Raw genomic sequence first — 12,687 nt, 5'->3', positions numbered from 1 at the left:
ATAATCTATTGAACCAGTAGCCTTCCGACATGCTCTGGTATCATTACGTAAAGAGTGGGGGTTGACTGATGACGAATGGATTCTCAACCACCTAATCCCAGTGACATCCAAACATTTGAGAGCCAGAGCCTGCCTAATGGGCATTTGGCTCAACAGAACGAGGCTGGTGGCCATGCTAGCTGGCACACATGTTGTCCAGTTTGCCCATCTCAAATGTGTGATGACTGTGGATTTATAGGCCATCTGTCTTGCAAGGCAGAATTTGTAGAGAATTCTCTGGGTTTCCGGGCTTTGCGAGATGTTATTTGCTTGTATGGGGCTATTTTTATTTCTTTAAGCTAACATGCATATTTTTTGCAAGACCTACAGAACAGTGTCACATCTTCCGTTTAGCATTTCTTTTGCCCTCGCACTGACATAACAAGTTTTCTGTTGTATTTTGTTTTTCTTCCTAAATGTTAGATAACTGGGTTAGGGAATAAAAATGCTAGAGGATGCCTTTAAATTACTTGCAAAGACTAGAATGCAAACTTAGGCTGGAAAAGAATTTTACACTGTGGTAGACAAATCCTAATCAAAGAGCTAATCCTCACGCCTCTGCCAGATGGGTCATTTGTCCTGCCTGAGCCCAGCTTCTTTCAACGGAGAGATTAAAGTAGCACGTTTTAGTGTGATAAGTAAATCACAGGGGAAAAAAAATCTTCTTTGGTCACATTTAGGACTATTTTAGGACTCCTTCAGGGTGCCCTGATTGAAGCCAATTGCCACAGAGGCAAGACGCTTTCCTTTCCATCATCCGTGTCCCTCAGCCAGGCGAGTGCTGGGAAAGTTATCAGTCCTACTCACCACTATCTCCTTCTGTTGCCCTGGCACGCATTCCAGGTCCAGCTCTCACACGAAGTACGCCTCTAACCCCAGAAAAGTTGCTTACCTCTCTAAGCCTCAGTTGTTCAACTGAAAATGGGAGCTTAAAAATGCATCTCTCATAGGATTTCTGTGCCTGGCACATTGTTGGTGCTCAAATAATGTAGCTCTTCCTCCTAGGATTATTTACCTTCTCCTATTACTAGATTATGTGCAGTGTCTTCTGCAGCAGCATAATGTAGTGGTTAATGGCACGGAACAGAAAGCTTGACTACCTAGGTTCAAAACCCAACTTATCCACTTACAAGCTGTGTGATGTTAAGCAAGCTACTTGCCTTCCATTTCTCACCTATAAAATAGACATAAAAGCAGTATCCACTTCATAGAGTTATTATGAGGATGAAATGAGTTAATAGTTGCATGTAGCAAGCAATATATAAATGTTTGTTAAACATTACACTGGAAATAGATTAAATTCATGAAGCTCTTCAAACACTGGCTCCCTCTCTTTCTTCCTTTCCTATCCTGCTCGCACTTATACCATATACCGGTATTTCCTTTAAAGTCAGAATCCGTTTCAAAAAACAAACAAACAAACAAAACACACACACACACACACAAATATGTTTGTAAACACAGCCAGCCACATGTCTTTCCTTGAACCTCCATAGCATTATTTTTCCTTTAGCACTCTGCTGCTGCTGCCTCACATCTGCTTTTAGGACTAACTCAGGAGCACTTCCATGTTGGCACTTTGATACCATGATGGGGTGATTCCCAAGGTAACCCTTCCATTAAAAAACACACTGAGCAGGAAAGAGCCAGACTTCAAGGGGCCTGGGTAATGTGCCCATGAATCCTACCTTGAGATTAGCTTTTGATCATGCTGTACTGTTTCCCTCCCTGGATCACTGAGCTCCTGTAAAGAATCAGGAGAGAGCCTGGCCTGTGTGCTCAGTAGTTGAGCGTCAACCTATGAATCAGGAGGTCACGGTTCCATTACTGGTCAGGGCACATGCCCAGGTTGTGGGCTCGATCCCCAGTGGGGGCATGCAGGAGGCAGCTGATCAATTACTTTCATCATTGATGCTTCTACCTATCTCTCCATCTCCCTTTCTCTCTGAAATAAATTTTAAAAATGTATTTTAAAAAATAAGAATTTTTCCATGGTATGTTTTTTAAGTTCTTGAAGGTCAGGACTCTTTGGGGCACATCCTTGGTTATTCTCCACCTCTGGCACCTCCCTAAAAATATGTTTATTAATAACCACCGAAAAGGAGTGCCTCAGCTCCAGGGTAAGTTCACGATATCTTGTTCTTCTTCGAGAGACTTGAGCTGAAACATCATTCTCAGATGCCCGGAACAGAATGGTCAAGCTGAAAAGTTCTGTTGGAAGTTGGTTTCTAGACATCAGTAGATAAAGGAGTCAGAACCTGAGAGGATGGGAGGACCAGTCCACAATACTCCTTAGACCATTCTTCTGTTCTGTTCTCCAAAGTTCCCTTGTCTGGACACAAAGCCTCCTCACTCTTGGTTGTTCCTGAGGCTCGTGGGATAACCTTAGATTTAGATAAGATATCGGAGTAGTAAATTATTCAAGGGCCTTTGCATGCACTTGTAAGCATGAAATACATCCAGTTGAGTGTCACATGGATACATTGCATTGTTTTAGAGCATCCATGAGTGCTATCATTTTTGTCACAGCAGAATTTCAAATTTCTGTCTTCCTGACATGTTCAGGAAGCCATCGGTAGAGTCTCAGTCATTATCTACCCCAGGGGAGGGAGACAGGCAGAAGAGAAAGAGGTGCAGTTGCTGGCCATGGCATCTGTGCAAACCCATGTGACATTTGAGAGCTCTTTGTAGCATGGATATTGCTGAAGTATGAGGAGTCATATCAGTGGCCATTGGAGTCATCATTTTGTCATGCCACTTTCCTCCTATGTCTCTCAGGAGATTGTTTCTTCCCATAAAAGTCAGATCTTTTCACTTTTGTATCACCAGTTTACTTTTTTGTTGAACTCCAGAACTTTTTCTGAATGGTCAACTGCTTTATACAGCAGTTGTTGTTTTTCATTCCTTGAGGGATTTATATTTTTTTTCTATTTTGACTCTGTTAGCAGTCTTCAACCCGCATGCCACTAGAATTTTTGTTTGTTGTTTTTGTTTTTAATCACAAAAATTTTTTAAACATGTAATACCTGACTATTTAATCAGTGGCACTGACTAAATAGATTATCAAATTTTAAAAAAATGATGACAACAGCCAACACAATAGCCATCTGGTGTGAATGAATCAAAATTATACCGTTTTTTGTCAGATTGGTAAAAATTACATTTTTTGCTGTGCCACAGAATTTTAGTAATTAGCCTATGGGTGCTATGAGATGAAAAGGTTGAATATCGATGTTCCAAGTGGTTCAAACAATATATGTGCTTCCTTATATGAGTGACACACTCAATTGGAAGCATACAAATGTTTTATTAAGAAAATATGTAGGGGGCTTTGTTTTTAGCCTTTGTCAGCTGGCCTTATCCTTCTGAACTTAAATTCCTTTACTGTTGATTTTATTCCAGAAAATTGTAGCATTGCTCTTAATTGTGGTTTGATGTTTTATAATCTCATTCTGTTGTTGGACATTTTGTTTTAATTGAGCTAGTAATAATCCCTATTATGTTAAACCACTTGAACTCATTGAATTTTAGAGCTGGAAGAGAGTTATGAGTCTGTAGAATTGACTCATCCTCTGGTTGTAGAATTTGTCCCTGATCAGTTACTGCTCGCAGGAATGGATTTCTTGTGCTGTTACTAATTTGTTTAGAATATCAGTGTTTTCCTATCTTAACTCTCAATGTTTTTCATTCATCTATGCTCCTCAGTGGACCAGAAAAAAAAATGTAAACAGTTTTGCAAAAATAGTGCAAGGTTAGTGGAAAAGTGCTGGGGTGTTATCCTGCATCTACTAAGGTTCAGGAATTTGGAGAAGGGGCTGCGAGTAAATTAATAAAGAGGCTAGAGAAGAAATATAAATTAGGAAGGCATTTTTGGGGGGAGCCAGGGAGGCTTAGCTTTAGTAACTAAGTTCTTCAAATCTCTGGACCCCTAGCTTTTTGTTAACACATTTTTCCCTATAGCAAAGCAGATATACATATCAAAGGTAAGGTTGGGTAAACAGTAAGATTATCAGGCTGGGGGAACTGCCCTCAGCTGTCTGGCAGCAGGCAATAATATATGCAGATCTTCATATTTGGGGAAATGCTTTCAGCTATTCCAGTAGCAGGTAATATGCAGATAGTCAGCCCTGCTGAAGCCCCAAGGTTCATCAACCTTTCCATGAACTTCTTGCATTTATGACCTGCTGGAATTAGCCTCCAGCAGAAAAGGACTGATGCATTTAAGTTAACAGCAAATGCAAATACTCTAACTGTAGGTTACATGCAACAAAGGAAAATTCAGTAAGACTCTTGTTTGCTGTCTCAAAGCCTTTACTAGTCAGAACTTTTGGGGGGCTAATTCATTATGCCAGTACCATCTGCATTTTTGCAAATGAACTCCAGACATCTTGCAAATTATAAACTGACCACTCCTTATCCTTACTTTTTCATTAGCTCTTCTTGACTTTGGCATATCTCTGCTTAGTCATTTGGTACATCAAAATCTTCACATTTGTTCCTTTAGTTAGCAAGGTAAAGCTTTGGGGTTGAAAGAGGGTTCCCAGTGTTTGCTCACCTAGTCTATAATCATAATCTGAACTGTGCTCTAATCTCATTCATCATTCTTATTCCAGGTTAGATAAATTCATCACTGGGGAATTTTACATTATTTAATATGATTAATTGTAAATAACCCTCACAAACACCAATTCACCTAATTCTTGTTTTTCACTGACTAAAATTTTCAATTCCTATGAAATAATAAAGGTAGAAATGATAATGCAAAAAAATTTGCTAAATTGAATACAGAGCTGGTTATGTCCTATTGACTAATAGGACAGGTTTGGGGGTTATTGTTTTTCTCTGTTTGGGGAATTTGCTGACACACACATACATGTATCAGTGTCTTATAGAGTCCTTTGAAATGACCTTGTCATATTCCTGGTTTCCTCATTAATGGATTAAATAGAACTTTGACACATGCTTCCTGGCATATTGCAGAGTATAAATTTGACTTTGATTATAATATCCTTATTTGAGAATGACAAATATATAACTTGTATACCCCATTTTTCTGTCCTGTACCCATGCTGATATCAAAATTAGTCAAAAGTTCACTTCAAAATCTTTCTCAACACAAGTGCCCACAAGGCACTAGAGGCAATAAATGGGAATCGATGCTAAAGTTAAAATTAATTTTTCATCACTGCCATATTGGCATATGTTTTATTTTAATTGCTTTTAAAATTTCCTGATTAGAGCAAAGGATATTTTTTTCCTATAACAGACACAATCTGACAGTCTCAGGATTAAATCTAGCACCGTAAAGATGGTGTGGGTTGGGCACACAATATTTTACTGCTGTCATCTGCATGCTTTTAGAGGTATACACTTGTGAGTTTTCCACACCCCACAGTGACTTGGTGCACACACTAGTCCAGCAGTCACATTACTTTCCTTTGCTGGCCCCTAAGGACACTTGCAGTTACTGCAGGTCCTCTGAGGAATACAGGCAGATAGAGACTAAGTTGTATCAAGTTGTCATTTGCATAATGCCAAATACTAGCAATTTCATATGATCCAACTAATCAGGAAAAAGAATCAGTTATGCTGTCCTTCGTGATCTTCCAGTTTTAAAGAAACTTATTTTCTATTTTAAATCACTGATCATCAAAAAGAAGTGCTGATTGCACACCTATCTGCACAAAGCCTTGTGGCAGATTCTAGGGATGACAGACATAAACGCACACCCTGCTTTGGAGGAGTTCGCATCTCATTTTCAAGGTGTGAACTGTCTTATTTTCTATTAGATTATGAGCTCTTTGAAGGCAGAGGCTGTGCTTTCATTAAATAATACACACAAATGTTTTTCTTCTGGAAGTACACACACACACACACACACACACACACACACACACACACACAAAGATTTTAACAGTAGTTAGCTCTGAAAGAAGAATTAGAGCTGTTCAGAAAAGGTTTTATTTTTCTCCTCTGCTTATCTCACTTCCTAATTTTCTTCAGTGAACGTATACCACTTTTATATTAATACAAAACTGTTTCAACAAGAAAACAATGCTACTCTCTAACATTTACTGGCAAAGTCTTTACCACCCACAAATGTGCTGGGGTTTTTTGAGGCGTTGATTGTTAAGGTCAAAGAAACAAACTATGGTGATGGATCAAAGAGTTAAGATGGCGCTCTCTATGTATTGTATAAAGATTAGTATGATTTTTTATGATACCAATAAAGAATTAATTCAATATTTAGCATTAGTCACCTCAGGAAGGTTACAAGAAAAGAAAAGAATCTGAGTAAACCAAATAAAGTGTGAATCATACTTCTTCCATTTGAAATAAAATCATTCTAAATAAGAAATTTAAAGACCTCTTTTTTATCATTTGATCTACCCCCCCCCCCCCCTCGGAGAGATTCATTTGTGGTCATCTTTATTGTGTTTAAAAAAAAAAAAAAAGATCATTTTTAAAAATATTTTTACTTCATTTTAAATAATAAAACCACTTGTGATTAACTTTTTTATTATAATAGTAGCATGCATTTATAATGGAAAATTTAGAAATTCACCCCTAATTCTATTACGCACAGATAAGCACTAATAACTTTTGTATCCATCCATAAAGTTGATAACCATTCTTATATTTAAAAACAGGAGGTTGCCCTGGCCCATGTTGCTTTGTGACCAGAGCTTTCTGGGCAGGAAAATTAAAACGACATGATACCAGCAACCCATGAAAAGAATACACTCACACTCTTCTTCACTCTGCATTGCCTCCAGGACAGATATCAGTGGACGGGTTTATGCGCTATCTGAGTGGAGAAGAAAACGGAGTTGTTTCACCTGAGAAACTGGATTTGAATGAAGATATGTCTCAGCCCCTTTCTCACTATTTCATTAATTCCTCGCACAACACCTACCTCACAGGTATGACTTTGTAATTCTTTAACAGTTTTTGAGCCAGTCTCACCAAATTTCACCATCCTCTGCTTCTGATCCTCATAAGTGAAGGTACATTTGCTTTTGTTTCCTGTGAAATCCCTCTGAGAACTGGGGTCATGACCAGAGGCTCCAGAGGTAAGCAGTCGTGTCCTTATGTTTGTGAAACAATATCATTTCTTCACATGCATCTCTATCTAAGTTTCCACGTCTTCTAAAAGGTGTCCACGTCTGGTATCTTCAAACCAATGGAATTTTTGTGTAACTGAACTCATTGTCCAGTGAACTTAAAGCCATTTACAATCAATCCTACTAGTTATCTGCAGGTCTTTTATCTACAGAAAAATTCTGAAGGCATTAATAAATTCTGCACAAAGAAAATTGCCAATTTGCTCAAGGTATAACAGGATTTTAGATATGAAAAAAATTGACCTGTGAATGACAACCCATATTTTTTATAAATATTACAATGAAGGAGTAAAAACAAGTATTTCCCAATTTGTCCTAAATTGAGTATTGTCATGGTTTTTAGTAGATCATTAAATAAAAAATATTAAAACATATATATGCACACATAATATACATGTTATCTCAACATAGTTTTAAGTTAAAATCTGTAACATACAGATTTCAGTAAGCTGAAATGTTTTTACAATCAAAATACATTTCCAGAAGAATACTTTCTGTATGGCAGATCTCTAATCACAGGCATTGAAAAGAATTTGTGGAAAATCTACTGGTTAATAAAAAAAGAAAAACAAGATTTTTAAAAGCCATGTCACTCTCCTGCTTCACACAATTCATTTCCAAATGAGTGTAAGATAAGAGAGACCTGAAAACCCACAGTGCAACCAAAGTCTGGGGTGTCTTTTAGAATCTATGCCTCGTAATGTTCACCATGCCTTGGGGGAGGTTTTGATGTGCTCATGGCTCATTGCCCAGGGGTGTGTGATTTGCTTGGTGGAGTAGACCAGTCATACTACCTATGGGATGACAAGGGAGACCCAGCCACCGGGGACTTCTCCAAGAGAGTCTCACAGGGTTCGACCATCTGGCACCTAAGCAGTTCTTTCTTCTGAATTCCTTAAAGAGGCCTATTTATTCCTCCTGGCTCAAATGCACTATCAGGTTCTGCACTGGCCTGGTGTCCCACACTCCATGAAAAGTAGTTTAGAATAGAAATGACATAGATAGAAATGTCGGCTTGAGACCGTTGGAATGGGCTGTCAGGATAATTATGTATAATCAGAGACCGTCTATTCTGAGTCATATAATCTGAGTTCCATAGTCATTTGAACTGCAACTTGCATGATCTTTAGGAAAATTAGATTGGCCCTCAGGCTACTTGTGTTCTATTTTCTTTCAACTGGCATTATCTACTAAGAGAGATTCGTGCCATAAAACTAACTAGATTCATGTTTGACCCATCCAAACCCTATTCTCGTCACCCCTTGCTGCATTAACAAATCACTCCAAAACTCAGTGGCATAAAACAGCCACCATTTATTTTTTGGATCCATATTCTGTATGTCAGGAATTCAGACAGGACACAGAGGGGACGGCTTGTCTCTCCTCCCTGGTGTCAGGCCTCAGCTGGGAAGTGAATGGCTCAGGGTAACACAAACACCTTGGGAGTTGGGATCATCTGGAAGGTTCTCCTCCAATGTGTCTGGCTCTTGGGCTGAGGCCATACAACAGCTGCGCCCCATTAGGACAGCTGACCTAGTGGCCAGCAGGAGGCCTCGCCCTGTGGTGTGGGCTTCCTCACAGCATGGCAGCCCCAGGGTAGAGATACTACTTATGTGGCGGCTCACAGCTGCAAGAACAAGTGTCCCAAAGAACAAGGAGGAACATTAATTGCCTTTTTGCCTTTAACCTCTAATGTTCTGTATTGTCATGTCCTTCTTTATTTGTGCAAACAGTCACAAGCCTATCCAGATTCGAAGGGAGGGGACATAGACCAGAGCTCTGGGTTGGAGGGGTGTCAAAATATCTTTAGCCCTGTTTTAAAACCACTAACTGTAAGAGAAGAGTGTCCACTCAGCCCACTTCCCTGGATTTAGTTTCTTAGGCCTATTTCAAAGGTTTTCCCACTTAAATTTCTAAGCCTTTATAAAAGGCTTTACCCTTCTCAAACCTCTTTAATCTTATTTGGTACCACTGACCTATTGGGCCGTCTGATGAAGTCTAGGAACCGTTCTAGTGTCCAATGTATAAAATAAATAACGTTCATAGGGTTAAAGAGGAAATAAATTCTATTGAAATGTTTTTATCAAATATTATAAATCAAATCTGTGGTAAAGTAATACATATTTTATAAACACAATAAAAATTTTGCGGAAACAGCATGTTGTGATATTTGCTACAATTACAATATGATATGAGAATATCTGGGATTTCCACTCATGACAAGTCATAGGTCCTGTTAGTACTGCTATGATTTGTGACCTGCATTCATAAATGAAAAGAATGTTAAATTTCACATAGAGGTTAAAATTAAAGATGTACTCTTTTTTCTCATTTAAGTTTGAGGAGATCTATAAAACCTCAACTTAAGAGTGTAGAGCTTTGATTTGATAGGATTGTAAGAAATACAACTTCAAAGAACTTGGCCCATGAGAGAATTTTGCATTTCTTGTATACTCAGGACGACATGATTCTTAAATGCATGTCCAGTAAAATTTTGGACACTGATTTCATCTACCTGGAAAGTCACAATATGCAGTAATTATGCCAATAGTCCTTTGAAATCCTCAAATACTTTCAACTGATCTATTTAATACAGTTTTTCTACTATTTGTCATATAATAAATGAGTCAGTGATACCAAAATGATTGAATGACAGGTCTGCTGGTACACTCTGTTCTTTATACCTTCTTTCAAAATATATTAATTTTTCTCTTTCTGTGTATCATTATGGACCTATGGTTTTCAGATTTTATGTTTGTTCATTCAAACAAAGCCACTTTCGATGCTCAAACTGTCTCAGCACTTGGTGGCAACGTATTTTAGGCTGGTTTCTATGTCTTTTTGGCATCACCCATTGATCTTTGAAAATGTCTTTGCTTTCTGGTACATGAAGATCTTCCAGACTCACCTTGTTTATTTCTGCAAAACACATGGAAACAGACTTTCCCCCCAATGATTCTTTGTTCCTTTTAGTGGGAAAGAAATTGTATGAGTAACAGCAATTTGGATCCTTCCCTGCCTTATAAAACAATGTTTCTAGACATTTTTCATGAAAAAAACAAAATAAATACTTCCTTTTTTTTCTTGTTAAGGCACAAGTTCACATACATATTTTCATTTTTACCTCCCCGTTAAAATTGATTCTATAGCTGTGCGTCCTTTAGTAAACTTCATACCTAACAAATTATACATAATTACTTATTCACTTTACTGACAACACAATGATAATTCCAAAATTGTTCAAGATTAATACAAACTACAGAATACTGTTCAATTTTTTCTCTGCAGTTCTTTTTTTTTTTTTAACTGCATTTCTCTGAGGATTTCAGTCCAATTAATTTCTCCCAGAATCACTGACTTGCCCTCCCTCTGAATAGCTTGGTAAGCACAGATGTGGTATAGAATTTGATTCCATTTGTTAGCTTGTTTAGGGTGTTAGCATATTAATGGAAAACAGTTCACAAAAGGAAGAACTTTCAGCTACTAGGAAAGAGTCCACTCCTTTCTTGATGAAGTAAGAACTCAAATAGCCGTCTCTAAATTTTTGCACAGTGGTTTCATATTACCACCATCTGATTCATATATATGATTTCTGAACAAGTAAACTAATTCTCTCTCCAATTATTTAATATCTAGTAGTAGAATTAGCATATTTTCAAATATTTAATTTTTTAAACTGTATGTTAAATGATGTTCTGAGTTTTAAGTTTTTTAAAAATTTTTATCTTGCTCACTTTTCTGAGCTATGTATTATTATAACAAAGTTTGCATTATAAAATCCACATTTTAATAATATTACCTTGTCCCAGTATCAAAGTCTTTCCTTTTCCTACAGGGAAATTAAGGAGGATTCCACATAATTAGCCAAAAATAATTATATATAAATATGAATACAGGCTCTTGAAGCTTTACCTAAAATCCTCTTTTGACATACAGGTAAAATCTGATTTTACTTTATATAATATTAGTAGTATCATTGTTTTACTTATAGATAAACTAAATGTAGAACTCATCTACCTTTGGATAAATATAAACATCAATGATACATTAATTCAAACTTCCCAAGGCCAATTAAGAATATTATAATAAATAGTATAATAAATAAAATAAAAATATAACCAATGTATGCATAATTTAATAAAATCCAATTAAATGTTAAAAATCAATATTAAGAAAATGAGTTAGATAGTATACTTTACAGCTATTTACAGAACAAGTGGAAACTTTTTATATAAAAACAGTATTTTATATAAAGGCTATTTGGGAGTAAAAGGAAAGCTTTCCTATTCAAATAGGTTTGAAAAATGTTAGGTACAAACAAGATTGGCACCTACTGCAGTATGTTTTTAATATAGAAATAAAGGCTTTATAGGTTCACATTATTTAGGTTATAACCAACCCTCCGCTCCCTATCACCATCCTACTTATTTTCTTAGAGCATTTTAGGAACTGGTATACCTGACAGTCCAAATTCAAACAAGGAGAATTTTGATATTTAGAATGTTTTCTTTTGAGCATTCAAATGGACTATAAAAATTTACACTATGAAAACAAATCAGTTTAGCAATGCATTATTATTATTATGTCTATTTCTCTACTCATTATTGCCCCTTTGTTAACTATCAAGACACCCAAGAGGAAAAATAAAATCAGATGATTGAGAGGAATATTTGCACAGAACGAGTTGATTTTTAATTATGATGGTCATTTTCTAGGGTTTGGATAGTCTTGGCAGTACATCAAGTAGTGCTTATGTTTTAAATTATTGTTTTTCCTTGAGAAATCTACCCTTATGATTCAAAACAAAAGTCTCTCCAGATAGAACAGTATGCATTCATTTCAACCAAGATAATGGCTCCATATACACCACCAAGGCAAAATGGTATAACTGAATAATTAACATCCTTGGTCAACTTAAAAAGGAAAACATAACTTTAGGTTTCAGTTATTCCTCTTACAAATTATATTATCTGATTGAATGAATCAAATAATCATTCAACTCCTCTCTCTCATATATGTTCTTAGCTACAATAAAGTTCTAGTAATGACTCAAGACATACTTTCACCCTTGTCAGTCTTACACTGCCAACCCTTCTTTCACATCTCTCCCACTCATGTAGCTTTCAGGATATGCAACCTGTTATTTTTGGTTTAAATCACAGACAGACCTATGAAAGTTGGTGATAGAATGGAAAGAAGATGAACTGAGCAAATAAATAGACCAAATTTAAATTTGCCTCTAAGTAAAATACATGCCAGAGTATTTTGGGCTATAAGTAACATAATACTATTACTTTTTCAAATTTTATTTTGCAATTACAGTTTATAGCCAATATTATTTTGTATTAGTTTCAGGTGTATAGCATAGTGGTTAAATAATCGTAAACTTGATAAAGTGTTCCCCCCAATATTTCAAGTACTCATCTGGCACCATACATAGTTATTACAGTATTACTGACTATGTTCCCTGTGCTGTACTGTCTATCCTGATGACTATTTTGTAAGTACCAATTTGTACTTTCTT

At 36.6% G+C, this 12,687-nt stretch overlaps 1 protein-coding gene across 2 annotated transcripts in view; it reads left to right on the top strand.

The window, feature by feature from the left end:
* The window catches only part of PLCB1 (phospholipase C beta 1), a 630,635-nt gene that overhangs the window by 461,110 nt on the left and 156,838 nt on the right, over nucleotides 1–12,687 (top strand). For both annotated transcript variants that reach the window (XM_079784121.1, XM_079784122.1), the window contains exon 10: nucleotides 6,816–6,962. In XM_079784121.1, coding sequence (XP_079640247.1) covers nucleotides 6,816–6,962 — 147 coding nt within the window. The remainder of the gene's footprint in view (nucleotides 1–6,815; nucleotides 6,963–12,687) is intronic.

Source organism: Cnephaeus nilssonii (assembly GCF_951640355.1).
Source record: "Cnephaeus nilssonii genome assembly, chromosome: 11".
Taxonomy (NCBI): domain Eukaryota; kingdom Metazoa; phylum Chordata; class Mammalia; order Chiroptera; family Vespertilionidae; genus Cnephaeus; species Cnephaeus nilssonii.
Note: the sequence above shows the minus strand (reverse complement) of the source record. Positions and strands in the feature narration are given on the sequence as shown.